Source organism: Convolutriloba macropyga, chromosome 8 (assembly GCF_964194025.1).
Source record: "Convolutriloba macropyga chromosome 8, txConMacr16.3, whole genome shotgun sequence".
Taxonomy (NCBI): domain Eukaryota; kingdom Metazoa; phylum Xenacoelomorpha; order Acoela; family Convolutidae; genus Convolutriloba; species Convolutriloba macropyga.
Window position 1 is genome coordinate 6,036,044 of NC_134475.1, and position 23,841 is coordinate 6,059,884.

General features: G+C 36.1%; 1 protein-coding gene across 2 annotated transcripts in view; it reads right to left on the reverse strand.

Annotated features, from left to right (window-relative positions):
* The window catches only part of LOC142344413 (uncharacterized), a 112,663-nt gene that overhangs the window by 46,557 nt on the left and 42,265 nt on the right, over window positions 1-23,841 (reverse strand). For both annotated transcript variants that reach the window (XM_075396032.1, XM_075396031.1), the window contains exons 5-13: window positions 23,328-23,503; window positions 21,051-21,153; window positions 20,057-20,701; window positions 16,705-16,884; window positions 14,824-14,974; window positions 13,825-13,925; window positions 13,476-13,645; window positions 5,325-5,452; window positions 4,539-4,771 (exon numbers count right to left, since the gene is read on the reverse strand). In XM_075396032.1, the coding sequence (XP_075252147.1) occupies window positions 4,539-4,771; window positions 5,325-5,452; window positions 13,476-13,645; window positions 13,825-13,925; window positions 14,824-14,974; window positions 16,705-16,884; window positions 20,057-20,701; window positions 21,051-21,153; window positions 23,328-23,503 (1,887 nt within the window). The remainder of the gene's footprint in view (window positions 1-4,538; window positions 4,772-5,324; window positions 5,453-13,475; window positions 13,646-13,824; window positions 13,926-14,823; window positions 14,975-16,704; window positions 16,885-20,056; window positions 20,702-21,050; window positions 21,154-23,327; window positions 23,504-23,841) is intronic.

Sequence of the window (23,841 nt, forward strand, 5' to 3'; positions counted from 1 at the left end):
GCTCTCAAACGACCGGCGAGCGGTTGGCTTCGGTAGTACCCAACTGGGGCTCAATGGGAGGGGGAGGGTGATCGGAGCACGAGCGGGGGGGGGGGGTGGTAGGATTCAATGGGCTGGAGACAAAAGTGGGGTCCAAACCGCCACGTAAAGGAGGGTCGGCTGGGGGTGAGAGTGATCACATTGTTAGAGTATAGTGGCGGTGTGAGTTCTCGCATTCTTAAAGTATTGTAACGAGTAAAGCTCTAACAGAACTTAATGCCCTCCAAGCGTTACCTTTAAATCCCGTTTTTGGGGACGAAAAGTCAAATGGGTCAGAAAGAAAATCTGTCAGCGAACAATTGCATATAAAAGACCACAGGACTAATATAATTGGTACAAAATTTGTTTAAGAGCAATTATTTAAAAAAAAAAACAAATAATGCTGTTGGTTATGACAACACTTCAGCATAGATACTTGCAGAAACAGAAGGACCAAAACACTAGAATACCGAGGTCTCGGACACAAGGCAAAAATGTTTTTTAAAAGTAGTAGACATCTACTTACTTCTGAAAATTAATAATCAAATGAAAAAATTTAAGTAGAAAAACAAGCACAATGCATTTGGAGGCTCAGTAAAATAACAGCCATTCTTCTGTCAAATTTATAACATAGCCATTCTTCTGTCAAATTTATAGTTTGAAGACAGGTTTCGGAAAGTCCAACTACTGAACTAATTTACCAAAAATGTACAAATTTTACTAGGACGCAACTATTAATCAAATTTTTATTGAGTTTCAAGACACCCAAAGCCAATAAGCAATTCAATGATCAATAATACAATATAACAAACTCTGAAAGTGAACATGAAGCCTTACTTGAAGCACATGAAGCAAACGTAAAAACTTATTAACAAGAATACCAAGTCAAAAGCATTCAATCAAAGAAAGAATGGTGAGTCAAATCCTTGTTGATATAAAATAATTTGAGTAAAAAAATCCGCTCCGGGATTAAAAAAAAACAAAATTATTGCAAGCCAAAAAAAGCCAATTTGCACCCGAAACGCATTATCCGGCTCAAAGAAACAGTTCTAATAATTAAAAAATTCTACAAACAAAAACAATTAAAAGCAACAAATTGAGCTAAGTGAACAAAAAAGGCTGAAAACAGTTATCTGCGACATTCTCTGCAAAATACTGTCGAGAGGTCATTCGATAACGGACTCGAAGTAAAATTTCATAAAAATCCCCAAGCACATGTAATTCGCTTCTCGCTGAACCTAAGGAACTGTTTTCGTTTCCTCATTGGCCCATTCTACCAATCAATGTTTGTAAGAAAACCAGAAATACAAAAGCACAAACTAAAATTTTTTTCGAAAATTCTTTACAAATTGTAACTCCTAACCACGTATTCTGAACAGTAGACTTTAAAAATAGTTTCTTTCCAATGGCATGATGTGAAACAGACCAGAAAAATTAAGCCATACATACCAATATAACAGGCAAAAAATGGAATCAAAATAAACAACAAAAAATTCGAAGTCGGATTACAATATTTTTTTAACTGACAAAAATAACTCAAAACTCTATCTAAAAGTCTAATCTCAGATTTAGATGACAAAAATGCTTCCAAATGAACAATAATTAGTTGATATAACTAAAAAAGACAATTTTGGCTGAAAAAGATTAAAACCATTAAACTGCTCTGAAAAGTCGAACGTGAAAAAAACATTTAGCAATTTTATAGCAAAAACATTTTGCTACTTTTTATAGCAATTTCACATTTTTACAGCTACTGTTCTCGCTCATCTCTCGGAAATCAGTAAAAACAAAACCACCACTATCCTCTTTGCTCTTCAACCTTGTTCAACAATAAAACATACCCGGCAGACTGCCGGGTATTACCCGCCGTTGATTTTCATAACCAAGAGTGGAATTGAAAGAAGAGGAAAAAAGGAAAGAAATGATTTTGTACACAAACAAAGTGTGAACTATTTTGATGCTATTTCGGAGCTGAACATACAACTGTTTCGTGTTTCGTACCAATACCAAACATACCCGGCAGATTGCCGGAAAATAGCCGCCGTTGATTCCAATAAGCATGACTGGGATTGAAATAACAGAAGATATTGAAAAAAAAAGATTTTCGTACAAAAACATTTTTTTTAAGTCCGATTTATTTTGATGGCATTTCGTAGTTGAACATACTTCTGTTTCTTAGAGAGAGGCTACAGGGGCTACTATCAATAACAATAAGCATTAGAGAGAGGTAACTAATACTTATAGGACCGACGTTCAAATAGCGGGCATCTAAAATTGGGCTTTATGGGTTTATCCCGTTTCTATTTCTGACTTCAATTTTTTATACTGACTGTTCATTTTGAATTGCTTTGCTGAGCAACTGATGTTCAAAATCACTTTTAGCAGAATGAGAGAAGAGAGAAACTAGCCTAGAGAAGTCAAAAAGATTTCACGCAAAATGTTGAAAAGGCGGCAAAATGAGGTAAAGCGAAACATTTTTTTATTCGACGAAGTAAAAAAAAAAAAAATAGGAGCGCTATAATAGCCGGCTGAGAAGATGAGGGCGGCTATTAATAAACATTAGAGATGGTACCTAAGAACAAAGTTCGAGTAATTGGCATCTAAAATTGTGCTTTATGGGTTTATCCCGTTTCTATTTCTGATTGCGTTTTTTGATACTGACTCTGTTCTTTTTGAATTGGTTTCCTGAGCAACGGCTGTCTAAAAACACTTTTAGCAGAATGACAGAAGAGTGAAACTAGCCTAGAGAAATCAAAAAGATTTCACGCAAAATGTTGAACAAGCTGTGAACTAAGGAAAGCCAAAAAAAATTTAATAGCTATTATAGAGTTTTTAAAAAAAACTCTATAATAGCGGGCTGACAAGCTGAGACGGCTATTAACAAAAAACATGCACGTATTAACACGTGCGGCAATGACTTTTACATACTGTTTCTGAACAACTCGACCGATAAAAACAAATGAATCAATATAACTCCTCTTCGAGTCGTGCAAAATCTCGAGAAAACGAATGCACCTCTTTGAGTCGTAAAAAGAGAAACCCAATAATATCCCCCGCTATTGATTTGCGGCTATCAACAAGACAAACGTTCAACAAAACTAAATCCCAAAGTGATTCAATTTACGATCTCTCGAGATGCTCTCTGCGACTTTGACAAAGCCTTCTGAAAAAAGACTTCTGAGATAATTGACTGAGATAATCGGGATAAAACTTAAAACTTACAAAGAAATTAAAGACAAAATATACAAATGTAAAAAAGAATTGAAAGCAAAAAGCCGAAAAAACTATTCATAGTAGAACCAACGACCTCTAGCGTAATAGACTGAAGCAGTATCTACTCGGCTATCTGGGCCTCATGCTAGCTTATCTTACAGAAACTTCGATTTTTGAAAACGATCAATTTAGATCACGCAAAACAATAATTCAAGCGTAAAAATCACAGTAGTGAAATTGAAAGAATTTTTAGAACGATCCAGCAAAACTTTCGCAGAAAGCAATTTAAAACAGCTTTTTCAAAAAGAAGACAATAACAGCCCTTTACTCCTAATTGTCGAGAAGCGTTATAATTTAGTGTCTTCTAAACCGAAGGCTATTAAGCTCTGTAAAAATGATGGCAGCCGCTCTAAGGAACTTTGAACTTGTGTAATTTGAACTTATGTACTTTGAACTAATGAACAGTGACTAAATTGCCGAGCTTTAGCTGTTTGTCGATTTTCTTCCGATTTTGCCCTTTTGACCAAGCACGTATTCACTATACTGCATCTAAATAATGGCGCTTGAATAATAGCCTTTTGATGGGCTGACGATGGCTAATAAAAAACCAAAAAAAACTCAAACAACCGGCAGATTGCCGGAAAATAGCCGCGATAGACGCTTGTGCCCTACCATGAATTGAAACAACTAAAGTAATAAGAATGACAGATCGACCACCAGCTGTAAAATAAACCACTAGACTTTTTGGGTTAGATTCGGACTGTCATTTTTATGAGACACATTTGCTCTAGAAGGAAAAAGCCCTAATGGAGCTTTTTCAAAATTAATATTCGATATTAAAACTCAAGACTATTACTCAGGAATTAGGGCATTAAGTTTGGCACTACATAGATGCACACTATTGACCTTTAATTAGGAAATGTTCATAAAAATTAAAGTTCCATAAGTGAGTTCAGAAGTCATTTTTTTGAGTGAGGTAAGTGACGCAATTGACGAAATAAAAATTTAGGAGCGCAATAATAGCCGCCTGGAATTGCTGACGCGGCTATTGAAAACAATTCATTTCAAAATCACCAACTTTACGGAAATAGTAACCTTTATCCTAATTCTCAAGACACGAACTTCTTGGTGAAATGAAAAACCATTTCACGAAAAACCTAAATTTGATTCTTTCGCCAAAATAAAAAAACCTTGCTTCACAATGAAAAGTCAGGATGTGACGCACTAAGGAACAAGATAGATGTGACTCACAATAATGAAATTAAATATCTTTAAAACTTAATTCTTAAGTAATTTGAAGTAACTACCTATTGCTTCCATGTTCCTCGTTAGGGCTGCCCCCTGTAGACGTCAAGTAGGGAGGTACTCGCGACCGGTTCGTATCATCTGGACCGACAGAAGTGGCAGCTCCTCTATGGAGAGATGGATTCTCAGACTCTTTGTAGTGTTCGCTGAGCCTTTGCTGTCTAGTCCTGGTCTGACTGTGCTCCCTCTCTCGCTTCACAGACTCGCGAGTCTTTTCAACGGGATCAATGTACTCCTGAAAAATTCACGCTTGGCACTTAACTTTTTTTCATCCCGAAGTTCGATTGCAATTTTTGAGCACAAATGATAGATGTGCGCGCAAGTGGGTCTGATCAGAAGTTACACCAGTCTGGTACCTTGGCCTTGCTAGTCAAAACAAATCACCCTAGCAGTTTAAAAGCACTCTGGAATGAACATTACTAGTAGTGCTCACAGCCACGGTACTAGGATCTTTAATGCATTTGTGATTATAGTCTTTGCTTGTCAGTTTTTCTTAATTGGAAAGTTCCTATCACTTCAAATCATGCAGATACCAAATGATATCACTGGCGACTATCCGAAAAATCAACCCACACAATTGGGTTTTAATGCGCAAAAATATGCGGCAATACAGTGGTACTGTATCAGCACATTTGGGTCTTTTGAAGTTGGCCTTAGGTCTCCAACTTGGATAAGCGTACTACAGATGCCAACATTTGCATCCGAGTTGGTACTGCTAGCTTTGATGCATCTGCTGAGAACGACTCTTTTCCTTTCCCATACAGTCAATATGGTATTAAAATTCGTACCCTGTACAGCACTGTCCTCTCGATTGGTCGACCTCGAGTGTCCACAACCTGGTCTACTTGTGGTTCACTTTCTGCTGCCACGATTTGCCCGTCCACTCCACCACCATCAACTCCCCAATTATCGGGACCTATAGTACAAAAGAGCCCACGGTAACGGAGTTATCCAGAACCTTTTTTGCTGAGAAAAACTTTTCAAGTAAATTCACTAACGTCGGGCGATTTGCTCAAAAACAACCGTCGAGGGGTGGGGAAGTGTCTGAGGGGGTCAAAATTTTAAGAACATACCCGGCAGATTGCCGGAAAATAGCCGCCGTTGATTCCAATAAGCATGATTGGGATTGAAATAACAGAAGATATTGAAAAAAAAAAAGATTTTTGTACAAAAACATTTTTTTAAGTCCGATTTATTTTGATGGCATTTCGTAGTTGAACATACTTCTGTTTCTTAGAGAGAGGCTACAGGGGCTCCTATCAATAACAATAAGCATTAGAGATGGTAAATAAGACTTATAGGAACGACGTTCAAATAGCGGGCATCTAAAATTGGGCTTTATGGGTTTATCCCGTTTCTATTTCTGACATCCATTTTTGTACTAACTCTGTTCATTTTGAATTGCTTCGCTGAGCAACTGATGTTCAAAATCACTTTTAGCAGAATGAGAGAAGAGAGAAACTAGCCTAGAGAAGTCAAAAAGATTTCACGCAAAATGTTGAAAAGGCGGCAAAATGAGGTAAAGCGAAACATTTTTTTATTCGACGAAGTAAAAAAAAAAACATAGCCGGAAGAATTCCGGAAGCGACTCGAAGCCGCAAAACCTCACAAACAAAACCCTAATTGCAGCTGAAGCAATTACCATTTGAGTTCAACCATTAACTCATTACCTCCCCTGGTCTGATCTAAAAATTGGTGAAACGTAAACCACTGTCACCAAGAAAAAAATGCAGCAAAATTTTATATTGTTGAAAATGTTTGATAACGTTAAAAAATCCGAAATAGATAAGCAGGTCAAAATACTGATGGTCTAAAACAGCTGAAGGGGCTATCAATTGCCCTCAAATAATTCCTGATTCTGATCTCAAAAAGATCAGAAAAGCAAACGGCAGATAACAATCTTAGAAACTAAAATAAATCTTTTTCTAAAAAAAAGAATACTCAAATTTAAGAATCAGAAAACCACTAAAATTACAGTTCTAATCACTCAATTAAAACAAAAACGGCACATACTTCTCCCGTGTTCTGCATATGCTAGACAACATGATTTAAAACTAATTCAAAAATTAAAATAATCAAAGAAAAGACAAGCAGCAGAAAAATGTTCAAAGGCAAAAAATCGTTTAAATTAACACCAAGACCGGAAGGAAGTTGCAGTAGATAGTATTAAGTAGAGCTTTTGGAAAAAGCTGGCTAGCAAACTCTCAGTACTGCCTTGTGTTGAATGAAATCAATTGCAAACAAAGAAATGACGAAAATCTAAGAAAATGCTGAAATCAATCAATTTTTTTAACAACTGAAACAACCAAAAATAAATGTGCCATAAAAAGCTGCCAGGACAAAACTAAAATGATACTAACTAGAATGATAAGAACATGGACACAATATGAGGAACACCGTAATAAAAACACATTCTTGATTTTTGAAAGTCAAAAATAAAAAAAAAACAAAATTCAAGAAAAACGAATACATTTCATTGTTCAGCATTAGAGACATAGCAAAGATAACTAGTCGTCCAATATAACGATCTATCCTCCTGAATTGAACAAAAAAATAAGAAAAACCAGATATCAAACATACGAAACATTAAATATTTTACAGGAAAAGGTCAAAAAACTTTTAATACTACTTTCATGAAAAATGGAAGCTGAAAAAATCAATATACCAAAAATAAAAACAGGTGCCAGGACAAAGCTAGAATGATACTAACTAGAATTTTAAGAATATGGGCAGAACTCAAAAATATAAAACATTGAAACATTTTGCAAAAAAAAATTATCAAAAAACTTTTAAGACTGCAATTACGAAAAAGCTTCAACTGTTTTTCAAAAACTGAACTCCAAAAAATGATTGAATTTTTATTAAAATGCAATTAAGGTCCCTCATGTGGCACACAAATACTATTTCTAGTAATTACAATCAAAATACAAACAAAAAACTGACAAAAATCGGGAAAAAACTACCAAAATCGGATTAGCATATGTACAATTTTATAAAACAAAAATACACCGAGGTAGAGAGAGGCGTTATGTATATGAATTATCAAAGGGAAGTTGCCAAATGAACTGATTTTTGACAAAAAGACGGTTAAAAGATCTAAGAATGAAGAAATTAATAGGAAAAAGTCAAAAATTAACTAAAAAATCAAAAAATATGTGCCAATTTTCAAATTGAAACACATATTCAGGCTCTGCAAAACACTGTGGCATCAATCTCCGATGTTGGCATTTCAATATAGTATCGAATAAAAATTATTTCTACAAAAAACCAAATTACAAGCAAAAAAAATTGGCCACTTAGACGAAAAAACGGCTAAAAACGGTTATCTATATATGCCATTCAGTCAAAAACTACTTTTCAAAGTCAAAAAGTCATTCACTAAACGCAGCGCATGATCAAAAAACTTCTCTCGCTTAGCGAAAATTTGTTCACCAAGACAGCTTTTCTCACTTTCGCTTTTAGGTCAAAATGCCGCGTGAACAAATCTACTTCCTGTAAAAAAAAAAAAAACCGAGAGAAAACCAATACTCCTCTTCGAGTCGTAAAAAATAGGAGCGCTATAATAGCCGGCTGAGAAGATGAGGGCGGCTATTAATTAAGAACCTGCCCAAGCACCATGAAAATGTCTGAATCGTCGGTGAATCGCATACTTAGAAACTAGATTGGCGTAAGGCTCTACGAAAACTGCAAATTCATTTAATGCACTCCGGGCTTTACCTGTTTATCCTGTTTTTCAGGACGAAAATTTAAAAGTCAAACAAAAAATCGTTCGAGCGAAAAATGCATAAAGACCACAGGACTAAAATAAATGATCTACACTTCGTTTGAGAGCAATTAAAAACGGCTAAATCTCTGACAGTTAACAAATCGATACATGTACAAAAAAATCTTGAAACGTTTCCAAAGTGCTTTAAACGCTCAACTACTTCGCTTAAGATTCATTCGTTCTATTAATTTATTTTACCACAACACATGCGGTAGTGCACATCCTGGCCCACGGTTCACTATCTTATTTAAAAATTGCAAGCAGAAGTATAAAACAAAAGCTGGAATGATCTAGAACGGGTGACTTGAAGTTTCGTCCGTACTAAATTACATTGCTTATACTTGAACATTTCAGCTTGGTAGATGAACTAGAAAAAGCGCAGGCAGGCCGCCAAAACAGCTATACAATAGACGTACCTGCTGTAAAATATAGGTAGCAAAGGATACAGAATTGCTTTGATGCAGTTGATCATGCTAGATATTACCTATTAACAAAATTACAAATATTTACAAAAAATTTCATTCAAAAACAAACAACAAACTTTGGGAGAATTGCCCTGAAACGCCTGGCTCGTGATTAGCAATTAGTCAAAGACTCCTTGAGCTTATGGATAGCTTAGGCCTTTTTATGAAAACTATAATAAGAAAAAAAGGTAGAAAAATGGGGAGCATATTAAGGGGGGCGGGGGTTGGCTTGAGCCGAACTTAATTCCCTCCGTGATTTACCTTTATCCCGTTTTTGACGACGAAAGGTCAAATGGTCAAATAAAAAAAAACATCATAATGTGAAAAACCGCATTGAAAAAGATCAACAGGCCTAACATTATTACCAATTTTTTTGAGATCAATTAAAAATTATTCCACTTTGGTCTTCATGCTTAATTACTAACAGACTTCATTATAGAAAAGTTTTTCATTGACCTTGAAAGAATTTAGTGATATAAGTCAAGTAAATTTAGAGAGTGGGGTGAGTCATCGTTAAGCAGGAAAACAATACCCAATTCAGTATAAAACTCACTAATAATTAGTTGGAGAAAGCATATCAAGCAGAAATATGGTTCGACATTTGCGGCGTGGACAAAAATTCAGACAAAACAAAAAAAAGTGTAGCTTTGCATTTTTAGTTATCAATTTGATCGATTTCCAGCATCTCTCCTAACCTACCATCATCTCCGATACACATCAGAACAAACAGTGGACCACTTTCCGCAAAGTTAAATTTAAGAAGACTTCTGCAAGTTTTTTTTAAATCGCACATTCTGCCATTTTTTGTTTCGGAAAAGGTGATTTCTTGAACATTGAGCAAAACGTTTCCATAAAACGGTGATAGTCAATTTCTGAACAATTAACATATAAGATGCCGTAATTGATTCTTCTACAAAAAAAATAATTCAAAAGAGCGAGCTATTTTGATTGGCTTTGGTAATTAGAAATTATCCTGTTTCTAAATGAGAAGACACACGGATTAGTATCAAAACCAAAAAACATTAGCCAAGAAAATTAAAATTAATTAGAACAAAGTTCAAATATACTGGTCATATAAAACAAGTCGCAATCGGCTTGTACCAATTCTATTTTCGATTTCATTTTTGGATGCTGGCTGTGTTGATTTTGAGCAAAAGCAAATATTCATCAAAATTTCAAACAAACGGTTGCGAACGAGCTGTGAGCAACAGTTAAAGCCAAACAATGTAAAGTAAAAAAAAGTTAGCCCCGTGAAAATAGCAGGCTGAGAAGATGAGGGCGGCTATTGCAAAAAACTGCAAAATCCCGTACTACTTTTTAAATGATTGACTCACGCCTTAAATTCCAACCTGTCAAACGCTATAAACGTAACTTACAGGCTAACAGCAACCTTGCGTTAAATAGCAGGGAAAACGGAAGCAAAAAAAGTAAATTGTTAGAGATGAAAACAAATAAAAATTAACTGTCAAAAAATGACTTCTCGTAGTTTTAAAATCTTTTTTGTGTTGCTTAGATTACCGACTGATGTCAGAAGAATTGCTCTCTAACAACTATTGAAAGCTCGAATACATTTCGGCCTGCTTCAGTCGGCGCGTAGCCTTCAGAAAAGAAACTAAACTCACAAAGATTGTCAGTACAGTGCTCTAAATGGCGTTATTAGAGGTTGGTTATTATATTCCATTATTCAGATTAAAGGGGAAATGACACCAACTTTGACGCACTTTTCCTTTAACTATTAGTATTAAACTATTGTTACTTAAAAATGTGAATGAGAGCAAAAATTGACTGCTTAAAAATGTGAATGAGACCAAAAATTAGATAGAAAAACGCAAAAAGTCATCTGCATAAAAATCACTCTAAAAGTCCAAACGGACATGCTGAAATTTTGCCTTAACACAGACACACGTTTACACAAATTGCTTCAATTGTCGTGCGAGAGCAATTAAAGACACATTTAGTGTCGAAGTTGGCGTTAGCATACGCATAGCCGGGAAACTGCGAAAATAGCCGCCATTGACCCTCTTGACTCTCATCAGGATCGAAACAAAAAATGAATTTTAGCAAAAGGAGAAAGCGTCAAAAGGTGTTTTAAATTGTTGTGAGGCTTCCGTAAGCTTTCAAATTATTCAGATTCTAAACTGAAAGCTATTAAGCTTAATTATAACGGCAGCTATCAATCGTTCCAATGAATTTCAATAACCTTATTCAAAAAAGAAAACTTTACGACCGGGCTTTATAGGTGTATCCCGTTTCTAATGACTTTGCTCTTTTGACCTTGACCGCACTCACTAGATTGCGTAACTCGAGAAAAGAAAGAAATTTTAAAAAAATTCTTGACTTCTGTAAAACAAAAAACGTGATCGAAAAGTGGAAGGAATTAAAAAAGAGCGCCTTAAATCAGATCCGTTGAGAGGCTGACGGAGGCTATGACAGATACATTAATAAGTCGACAAAAACGTTTTGGTGTACCACAAGACAACTATAGCCAACCTCGAGCCAAAAAACAATTTGATTTAAAACAGACCCGGCAGATTGTTGGAAAATATCTTCCATTGATTCCCATAATCCGAAAAGTTTTTAAAAACGAATAATTTTGATGTCAATTTGTAGTTGGACGTACTCGTCTTTCTTAATGAGTGTATACAAAGGCTAGTATCAATAATAAAAAGCATTAGAGATAATAACTGAGACTTATAAGTACAATTTTCATGGATGACCCGTTTCTATTTTGGATTTCATTTTTCTATACTGAATCATTTGACTCTATAATATTTAGCTGCTATACTGCTGCTTATAATCACTTTGAGCAGGCTCTGAGAAAGAAATTAGCCTCGAGAAGTCAAAAAAGAGTTCTCAAAAAAGTTGTGGTCAAGCAGAACCAAATTTTTGAATTGACGATTTAAAAAGATGGGAGCAGCAATTTTTGTTTCACGAGATGGGCGCGCCAATGAAAACGCAAAACATTACCAAATAAACTCGAGCGAATTGCTCTCAGTTCAACCGCAAGCGTTTGCTGTTGGTAGTAGCCAGTTGGGGTTCACGGGGATGGTTAAAATCGTCAGTTGAAGGAAGATGGACGGACGGAGTTGGGGATTAAGGGGTCAAGTTATTAAAATTTAGAACTGTCCTTCACATCATGGATTTACGTCTCCTCAAAACATTTTTGATGAATTGCATATAGAGACGTGATATATAGAGACGCATATCGTAAGGCGTGATGTTCTAAGAGATACTTAATGCCCTCCGGGCGTTACTTGTTTATCCCATTTCTGAGGACGAAAGTAAGAAGCCTCAAACAAAAAAATGATCAAGCGAAAAATCGCATAGAAAAGACAGTGGAACTAATATAAATGCTACTAACTTCGTTTGAGAGAAATTATTAATTGCAACAAATTTCGCTCAAAAACTGACAGAGTCAGAAAGAATTTCGATTAAAAAAATTAGGCACAATGTCGTCATTATGGGCTTCACTCCACTCTATTTCGAGGCCCCTTATACAGCCCCGGTACCAAAAAATTGAAATTATTGCTCTTCAAAAACATGAAATTCTTGGTCGCCGAAAAATTCTGAAAATATAGCCTGGCAGATTGCCAGACAAAAGCCGTAATAGCTTGGTATATTTGCAGCCTCAAAAGATACAGACAAAAAAAACTTTTTTATTAAATGTTGAGATCTTTTATTTTGATTAGGAATCTGATGTTTCTGTTAGCTGCTCTCATAGAATGAGACTTTTTGAAGTCATTTTTTAGTGAGGTGCGTCACGTAAGAACAAAACTTAATCACGCAAATGAACAAAAAAAATCTCTCCACTAAAAGTGGAAAAGTGACGTCACGCAAACAATTCAGTTGAAATTATATGAACGAATGAGCGAAAAGAAGATTTGCAGTGATTGTGACGTCATATGGTCGTAACAAAAATCTTGACACCGAAATAAATCGTCGGGAAACGATTTAAAAAACTGCGACAGAAAAGTAAAAAAACAGTAAAAGTCAAATTGCCACATGTGAACAACGAATCACAATCGAGAAAGCGAAAAAAGCAGGAAAACGTATCTAATTTTGAAAAAGGCGGAAAAACTAGGAATTTTAGAAAGAATTTAACAAATTTTTGCAATTTTTTCGAACTTGTATTTAATTTGCAATAGAAACTGCCCGCGAGCATTAAGCTTACATTAAGTGACAAGTAAAAGCAATACAACACAATAATAGGCCAAAAATCGCTAAAATAGCCTTGAAACCGGAGAAATAGTTGAAAAACCTTCAAATTAGCGTAAAACTCCCGTTAATTACCGAAAATCTTCGAAACGCTATCAAAAAGAAACTATACCTTTAGTCTGAAATAACCTCTTAGACAACATAGAAGTTTGAAAAACAAAAAAAGCGCTCGAAAAAGCCGCACGTGAACAAAATTCCTCGCATAGCAAATTTTTTTTCACACCTGCATTTCTTGCTGTATTTCAAAAGAAGGCATGAACAAAAGAACCACTCTCTCTTTGCTCCGCTCTTCGAATTTGTTCACTGAAACAACTTTATTCCCGCCCTGAACTTCCGGTTTCCTTGCTCGCAAAAAAAAACAGAAAACCATAAAGCCTCTTCGAGTCTTACCGCACCCCAATACAATTCAAATTCTTTGAATTTAAATAAACCAAGAGAAGGCCAATAATAGCCACAGCTATCACTTTTCAGCTAATAATAAATGAATTATTAACCTGAAGGTGACATGAGCAATGGTACAGCTTTCGCATCAGCTAGACGGACAGGTTCTTGGTCTAACCCTCCATTATAGTCAATGGGTGATCTGTTCTCTTTATTGTTACCAAATAGTCCACTGCCTCTGTTTTGGAAGTGATGCTGCTGTAGGACAAAAGGTCTCGGCTCCCTAGAATACAATGGAAAAATAAGCTCTTTAGTCAACTTTTCGGCGAAGCAATAGAAGTGTGTCACACAGTGCTAGGAATATCCGCCAACAGGGGGTTTAGCTGACAAGGAGCATATCAGAACATTAGCCGACCGAAAGAACTTAATTTTTTTGGTTGTCGGCGTTACACGTTAACTTACGCTAGAGGCTGCGCGGCCATTCTTAGCGCATACACCCATCTTGATCTTGCCTCTTGTGACTGTGCTCCAAAGTAGAGCGTCTTCTCTCCATCCTTCTCAAGCTGAAAACAAATTAAGTTTGTAATTTGACAAACTAAAATTGATAGAATTCGCAAGAAAACATTTTTGGAAAAGCTAATTTGTGAGCTTGGTTTAGAGGGGGAAATTCCACGTTTGAAAAATTAACAGACGAATAAACATAACCGACTAAACGTCGGAAGAATTGCTCTCGAACGACAAGTGGAAGCTCTAATTAATTGCAGCCAGCTTCAGTGGGGGGGGGGGGGGGGTTTCTACATGGGACTAAGAAGTTCAATAGTGAGCTTCAAATAACCACAGTAGAGGTTAACATATACCACTATTAAGACTTAAAGTGAAAAATGGCACCAATTTCGGCGCACTTTTCATTTGACTTTTAGTATTAAATTGCCGCCAATTGAGTTCAGCTGCTTGAAATTGTGATTAAGAGAGAATTTTAGATCACGCGAAACGCAAAAAGTCAAGGGCGTAAAAGCCACACGAAAAGTCAAAATTGTCAAGCGAAAAATTTGCATAAAAAAGAAACACGTTTACAATAATTGCTATGATCTTTGTTCAAGAGCAATTAAAAATCCTCCAGCAACAAAATCGTTGTTTCAATATAAACTTTGGTTATTACCCTGTTTTACAGTTCCCTACCACATCACATCAAATTAGACGATCTGGAAAAAGCACAAAAATCTGGAAACAAAAAACTCATACTTTCGTGACATTTCCAGAGTTTGCGTTCTCATAGTTTTTCCAGATTTGCGTTCTTTTGAATCGTACGTCTGCGGTCTTTTTTTATTAGCTCATGATAAATTAAAGCTTCTGCTTAAGCCAGAAAATTTACTCTTCTTCGACAAAACTCCTGACTAGAACGCAAAAGTATATCATATCAGCATTAAACGTGAGAATCAACACCAAATTGCGGTAGCTGACCTTGAACGTGTGTCTCTCCTCACGTGCATTTAAGATGTCATCATGAGGTGTGGGGGTGACTTGGTATCCGATCAATTCGAACACTGCCCTCTTTGCATTAGAGTCAGCAGACTTGCACACCACCAGTTGCTTCCCAGATATCACACACCACCTGTCAATCAAATAATCCATGCCATATTAACGCTAGTTGTTCCAAATTTTTTTTAAACATGGATATATCACTCGAATATATATGCGAGGCTGGCTTTTTAATGCGAGGCTGGCTTTTTAACATGGAAATATATCGAATATATATGCGAGGCTGGCTTTTTAATGCGAGGCTGGCTTTTTAACATGGAAATATATCGAATATATATGCGAAGCTGGCTTTTTTCCTCAGTCAAATTTTCACTTTTTGTTTACGCATCGTAGAGAAAAAAAGAAACACCATTTTGTAGCCCTAGGGATCTAGTTTTGATTTATATAAAATATCAGAAATTTGGAAAAGGGAACACCTTAACAATTCAAAGGCAAAATTGACTACAAATTGCGGCTTTAAATGTGTCCAAAAGCAAAGTTGTCTTCTGAAATCTCGCTGATAACACGTTTACGAGATTTTGAAAAATTAATTTTCCCATTATGCTCATCAAAAATGACAAAATATTTCGAAAAACTTCAAACAGTTCATTTCCGATTTTAGTGTCAATTTTACGATTGCCAATACTATTGCATCAAGAAGTCCACGCCAAGTTTTCCAGGAAAAACAATTGAGGCATAAAAAACCGATGAAGATTAGATTCCAAAAACAAAATTTAGTCTTTTTTCGGTGTCGGGGTTTGTATCTGTTTGCGCGCTCTTGTGTTTGTGTACATAAGTGCTTGCATGGTGCGTGTTATGTGTGTGAGAGACAGAGAGAGTTAGTCTGAGACCGTTAGTTTCTTTAAATGTTGGACACAAATAGAGGCAGAGCGAAAAGTCCAAAGCCAAAACTGTGTCTCGTTAAGAAGTCTCGTTGATGACACATCTTTGAGGTTTTTAAAATCATTGTCCCATTATGCTCATGAATTATCATTAAAAAGCGAAACACTTCAAGAAGTTCCCTTCCAAATTTTATTATCAAATTTACAGTTACTGATACAATTTCCTCAAAAGTTTGACGCCTAGTTTTGTTAGAAAAAAAACGAAGACCTAATTGAACACTGACGAACCTTGAGTATTGACAAATTGCCAAAAACAAAATTAAAAAACACATTTGGTGTTGAACTTTTTATTTGTGTGTTGGTGTTTGTTTGTGTAATGTGTGGTGGGTTTGTGTTTGTATGATTTTTCTATGTGTGTCTTCCAAATTGTACAACACTTATCTTGCTAAAGTTTGCTCTTTTGAAAAAAGACGGTATATTTTTTGGTTCCAGCAGTACAATAATTTTCTCCAATGCATATAAGTTGCTTCGGATACTCCCAACGGTTTCTCTGACAGAATTTAAAGTTATTTTGCAACTTGAGAGGTATGTTGGAACATTCTGTGCTACGCACATACTCGCGCCAGCCGTCTTGTTTAGAATGTCAAATCATTTGCTTTGTTTCAGAGCGTCTTTTTCGCTTGATCCTCTAGCTTAGTTCAGTAAAGAAAACTAAGGAAAAGATTACATTCTTTTCTATCAACTGTTGTAAATTTGAGAATTGAAACGGAAAATCGCTTAACGCTTATCCACAAACTTATATTTAATCGAATTCAACTCGATTTTCTATTGGGAGCCGTTCGGGACAAAACCGGTAAAGACAAATACACACTAAAAAATCACACAGATGATAGTATCAAAATTTTGTATTCTATCATAGCAAAAAGCTATTCGGAAAATTTCCTTCAATAACATCTATAGTTGTGTTCTCAACCATTCTCACCTATCGTGCCAAGAGGATTTGATGTTGCGGATACCCTTCCTCTCATCTCTCTCCAGCCAGCCCTGTAGAACTTTGCCAGACGGATTCTTGACAATAGGAAGACCGGATACTGGGTCATAGTTGCCCACGTCAGACACGTTCATTCCTGACTGACTATGAATACGATCCAATTCGTGCACGCTGCAAACAAATAAAATGAGACTCAAAAATCATCTTGATGATCAATATTTCCAGTTTTATCTTGAGCATATATCAATAGATAACACTTTAACTCTTAGGCCTTCAATACAATCTCCAATCCAAAACTTTAACCAACAAAAAATGCTCAATCTTGGACCTAATAGACAAACAATTGTGTTGATTTAACAACCTGAATTGTGGAGAACGCCTTGACTTCTTTACAAAAAGACCGTGTTATTATTGCGCAAATTTTTTTAACATAGCCGGCAGATTGCCGGAATAGCTGCGAAAGAATAGACCTGCGTGCCATATAAACGAGATAGAAACAGATACAGATCTAAATTGAAAAAAAATCGACGCCGCTCAAAAAAACTAGGTAAAAAACATTCAGCGATAAATTATTAAAGCTTGTTAAAATTCTTTCCGCAGAGACCTTTATTGCACAAATGAGTTCCTTTGACCTTAAACAAATTCAAATTAAACTTAAGTTTTAAAGTGCAAAAGTCATTTTATAAAGTGAGGTAAGTAACGTATGATCAAAATCTAATCACGCAAATAACCTAAAAACTTTTGCTAAAGCGAGTGAGAAATGACGTCACGCGCGCAAATGCCGTTAGTGAGAGGAAGAAGTCATTCAGAAAATTTGAGTTTTTCAGCTTTGCTGTGTGAACAAATGTAAAACGAAAAAAGAGCGTCAGACGACGAAACAAAAAACATAGCCGGAAGAATTCCGGAAGCGACTCGAACCGTCAGAACTTCACTAACAAAACGGTAATTGCAACGGAAGCCATTAACTGTTGTATTAAACCATTAACTCACTACCTTTCAAGGTCTGCTCTAAAAATTGTTAAAACTAAAACCACTGTCAACAAGAGAAACAAAATGCAGCGAAATTTTATATTATTGAAAACGTTTGGTAACGTTAAAAATCCAAAAATAATTAAGATAGTCAAAACCCCATAGTCTGAAAAAACTGACAAGGTTATCAATAGCCCACAAATAATTCATGATTCGAATCTGAAAAAGATCGCGAAAGCAAACGGCAGATAATAATCTTAGAAACTAAGTTAAATCTTTTCAAAGAAAGCTCAAATTTAAGAATCAGAAAACACCTATAATTACACTTATAATCACTGCGATTAAGACAAAAAACAACACACACGTGTTCCTTGTTGTACATAAGCTAGACAACATGATTTCATACTAAATCAAAAATAAAATTGATCATAGAAAAGACATAAGCAGCAGAAGAATATTCAAAGGCAAAAAATCGTTTAATACCAAGGCCAGAATAAAGCTGTAGTAATTAGTCATAAGTGGAAATTTTGGGAAAAGCTTGCTATCAAACTCTCAGTACTGCCTTAAGTTGAATGAAATCAATTGCAAATCAAAGAAATGACGAAAATCTAGGAAAAAGCTGAAATCATTCATTTTTTACTACTAAAAAAATCAATATACCGAAAATAAATGTAGGTGCCAGGACAAAACTAGAATGATACTAACTAGAATGTAAATATGGGCACAATGTAAGGAACACCGTAACACAAAGACATTTTTGATTTTTGAAAGTTAAAAATCAATTAAAAAAATTCAAGAAAAACGAACTCATTTCATTTTTCAGCATTCAAGACATAGAAAAGATAACTAGTCATCCGATACAAAGATCTATACTCCTGAAGAGAACAAAATATAGGAAAAAGCAGAATTCATAGCTACGAAACATTGAAACATTTTGCAAAAAAATGGTCAAAGAACTTTTAAGTTAAGACTGCATTTATGAAAGTTTTAACTGTTTTTTCAAAACTTAACGCCGAAAAATGATTGAATTTTTATTGAAACGAAATTAAAGTCCCTCATGATGCACACCAAAACTATTTCTAGCAATTACAACCAAAATACAAACGAAAAACTGACGAAAATCGGAAAAAAACTACCAAAATCGGATTAGCATATGTACAATTTTACGAAACAAAATTACATCGAGGTAGAAATAGGCGTTGAATATAAAAATTATCAAAGATAAAGTGCCATATTAACTGATTTTGAACAAAAAGACGGTTAAAAGATCCAAAAACGAAGAAATCTATATAAAACATAAACCGACAAATGTCGGAAGAATTGCTCTTGAACGACAGGCGAGGCAATTTAATTCAGGGGCTGTAGCCTAGATCAAATTATGGGTGCAAAAAATTTTTCCCCGCCGGGATTCGAACCACTGCCCTCCCGATCCACAGCCACAACTACTAACCACTGCGCTACAGATGACATACCTCACTTATTCTGCAACCGAATTTATATTAGCTTTACTTCAGAGCAATAGAGATCATTAAAAAATGAAGAACGAAAGCGTGAAAAAGTCGCTTGAGAAGTCAAAGAATGTTCAAGAAGAAAAGCGCAAAACTGTCAAGCGAAAAATGTGCATAAAAAAGACTCACACGTTTACAATAATTGCTATGAACTGCGTTCAAGAGCAATTAAAAATAGCCAAAAATTAACTAAAAAATCAAGAATTATGTGCCAATTTTCAACTTGAAACGCATTTTCAGGCTCTGCAAAACACTGTGGTATCAATTTCCGAGGTTGACATTTCAATATAATATCGAATAAAATTTATTTCTACAAGAAACCAAATTAAAAGCAAAAAAATTGGGCCACTTAGACGAAAAAACGGCTAGAAACGGTTATCTATATGTGCAATTCAGTCAAAAACTACTTTTCAAAGTCAAAAAGTCATTCATTAAACGCAGCGCATGATCAAAAAACTTCTCTCGCTTAGCGAAAATTTGTTCACCGAGACAACTTTTCTCTTTTCGCTTTTAGGTCAAAATGCCGCGTGAACAAATCTACTTCCTGTAAAAAAAAACCGAGAGAAAACCAATACTCCTCTTCGAGTCGTAAAAAAACCAAGAGCACCGCAATATAGCTTCGCTCAGCTTACAGCTTCACAGCTACAAAAAGCATGTTAACTTGAACTCTGCAAACTAGAGCGGTACTAAGTGTTCTCAATGACAAAATACCAAATTCGTCGACATAATTCAACCGTCAATTGTTGTTTAATATATTGCAACCACTTACTACCACTGAATCAACCAAAATGATTCAAACTACGAACAAGTGAGTAACGTTCTCGTATCTAAGAATGATTGAGAGTGATAAGTATTATTTTTCTAACTTGGTTTGACTGCGGTAATCGTTCTGTCGCGTATCTTTTCCCTTCAATCCGAAGCCAGCATTGTGGCTCTGTTCCTGTTGTCTAAGAAGAGTCTCTACCGACTGAGATCGTCCAGCTAGTCTCAAATCCTGAAGTGAAAGACCTCTATGCTTTGAACTACTAAGCTCTGCGTCTCGCTCGTTTGTAAAACTCCTCTCACGATGATGTCCGGCTGCTGCTGTAAACTCGGGCTCCTGAGAATCGGAGACACGAGTGAGGTCAAACTGTGACTGGGCACGTCTAGGATCAGGATTCCTACTGGCAAAACTTGCACCGGATTGCGATGGATTTATTGCAAGAGAGTGGCGATCCTCGGGGAATCCACGACTCGATTCAAGGTATCCAGAATCCGAGTCACGGACAGGGTTACTAGGATGGTGGCTATTATCAAGGTGCAAATTATCAGGTCTGGATCTGCTAGGTCGAACGTCGCCGGAATAACTACTTCGTTTAGCTCCTGTTTGAGATTGGGGTCGCGGAGGATTCTCGCTGAAGTGCTGCTGTGATGGTTCTCTGTTGTTGTTTCCTTGTCTGAATGTGGGCGATTGCTGTTCACGAGTGTGAAAATATTGCTGATCATCAAAATCAGGTTGAGCAGTTGAATTCCTGAAACATTAATTGCAGCAAACCTTATTAAAATATCATTGCATCACAGCTTTTAAATTCATAGGAGCGGAAAGGCAAATTTCAATCAAAAGCTACCAATCCATAATGAATAAGGATAAATTGTTCATTTTCTGTTTCAAAATATTGAAAGAGTTAATTATCCGATCAAAATATGTACTGTTGACTGAAATAGAAAAGGGGGACAATATTAGATCCATGGATAATTGGATACATAATGGCAGCACTTCGTTTTAACGTGACATAACTGAACTACTTCAAAAATTAAAGTGAGAGAACTCCAAATATTTGAACAAAAAAATTACCGATATATAATATTAGAGTGGCAAACCTAGAGAGCTTTTCGTTGTTGTGCGAGTAAGATCCTCTCAGCTGTTTGTTGCCAACTGCTACAGGCTTTTGCTGCTGATCGTGACTGGTGTGGAACCGATCTTCTAAAACAAACAAATGCTCATAACTGAGGAGACGGTTGCAAAAGCGTCAATAAAACACCTAAACTAATATTTTTATATCCTGAAAAATTAAACATCAAAGTTAATGGTTGCAGGCATTTAGTTATGATCACTATTTCTAATGTAAGATTATAACTTATGTTCTCAAAAACAAACTAAAAAATTTCAATAAAATGCAAAGCGCACATCTAATCTAAAATATTGTTTCGCACCCACTGAGTGGAGAGAAGAAGAACTATAAGCTCAACTGGATTGCTTTTTGCTGAATCAACTTTTGGTCGATCGATACAATTGACAAGATTTGTATCATTATCATATGAGATGATTGTACGTACTATTAGCCCAATGATCAAAGAAAAATTTCTTCAATTAATTCACTGAAACCTGGCTTTTCAAACTATCAAATGTCCCCTATAGTAGTATTGCCTTTATAATATTTCTAAAAAAGCAGACGAAAATTACTCAGCCCAGAATAGTATAAGTAAAAATTACTGAACCCAAAATAGTCTTCCAAAACGAAAAAAAAACTAAGAAATAGGCAGAAAACTCAAAAAAGGCTAACAATTGTCAAATGAAAAAAAAAAAACGTTTCAAAATCGATAGCAATCAACTAAAAAGGTTGTCAAAATGGTTAAACAAACTGACTTCAATCAACAAAACCGCAATACAGAAACAAAAAGCATAAAAAACTGAAAAAATTTTCTAGATCGGCAAATGGCAAAAATAGCTCAAATCGCAACAAAGACTAATAATTTCTTCAGATTGTCAAAAATGCTTCCAAACGTACAAAAACAGGAGAATATAGTTGAGAAAGGACGATTTTGGCTGAAAAAAATTAAGTTAAAACAATAAACTGCTACGAAAAACCGAGTCGTGAAAAGAACGCCTAAATAATAGCCGTTGAGAGGGTTACGGCGGCTATTAACAATTGCTTAGAAGCATAAACCGACTAACGCCGGACGAATTGCTTTTGAACGACCTAGAAGGGGCAGACTGACATTTTCATGGTGCGAGAAATTTCTAATCAGCGAGGGGTTCGAACCTGCAGTCTCTCGGATAAGAGTGAGGGACATTTAACAATACGCTACACGCGCTATGTAAGTTCATCGTTCACAATCGGTTTTATTTTAGCAGCCTGACTCAAAGACATTGAAAAACATTACACATGACCGACTAACGTCCGTCGATTTTCTCTCCAACGACCGGCGAGGGCTTGGCTTCGTTAGTAGTCAGTCAGTTGACGCCCCTAAGGATAGTTGGGTCCAGCCATGGGGGGTGAGAGTCGGGATGGCTGGACTAGAGGCGGCTCCAAATCGCCAAGTGCGGAAGGGTGGACGGGGGGAGTGTTCGAGGGCGGCGGGGGGAGGGATCGACCTAGGAGGGATTAGGAACCGCCCCTCACACCATGATATTGTCTCCGACGGTTTTGGTGAATCGCATATTTAGAGACTAGCAAGGCGTAAGGCTCTAAGAGAGCTGCTCAGCCACTTAATGCCCTTCGGGATTTACCTGTTTATTCCATGTTTGAGGACAAAAATTAAACACAAACCAACAAATGTCGAAAGAATTGCACTCGAACGACAGCGAGGCAATTTCAGGGGCTGTAGCCTAGATAAAATTTTCTTTATGGGTGCAAAAAATGTTAGCCACGCCAGGATTCGAACAATGGACCTCCCAATCCCTCACCAAAAGCACTGCCCAATCGGCTATCAAGCCCTTCTTGCTATGCTGCAATCGATTATATTTTAGCAACAAGCACTACTTCAGAGTGAGAGCAATAGAGATCACTCAAAAATGAAGAACGAAAGCGCTATAAAGTCACTTGAGAAGTCAAAGAACGCTCTAGCAGAAAAGCGCAGAAACGGTAAAGCAAAAAATTTGCATAAAAAAGACCAACACGTGTACAATAATTGATACGAACTTCGTTCGAGAGCAATTAAAAAGGGTCAGACGAAAAATCAGTCAAGCGAAAAATTGCATAAAAAAGACCACACTACTAATATAATTGCAACAAACTTTGCTTGAGAGCAACAAAAGTTGACCAACTGTACTTTCCGACCCGGATAAAACGTGAATTCGGATGAAACGAAGAAAAACACACCACTTATAACACTAAAACTATATAACAAACTTTTCTACTAAGCATCTTAATTTACCTTCGTGTGGTGATCTCAATTGGTACTGATTTCGATGTGTGGGGGATAATGGTTCTTGGTAATTAACTGTGGCTGATAATGATGCTGATGAGGATGATATGAGTTTGAATATGGATGTGTTGGCAGCTGGAACTCCAGACGTAGGATGGTTGAAGGTAGTTGTTCTGTTGTTGTGACTAAACAAAGAGAACATGTAAACAAGCATATAAAATTCAACAGACCACAGTTGTCATCTGAATTATATTTGTATTTTCATCCATCGTTACCCTTTTACAATAACGCAGAACTAACCATCCGTTACTTAAGTTATAGCGGCATTATGAAGCAGGTATATTTGCATGTTTAGCTTAGAATTATTGCTTTTCTGAAGCAGAGTATATGTTTATCTAGACTCGGATTATTATCTATCTCCGAAGACATAGCCCCAAACTGAGATATCGCATGTGAAATGTAACTTTGAAGTAATTATGATTCATTGTTTATGTATCAATGATAAAAAAAATTCTTATTCACT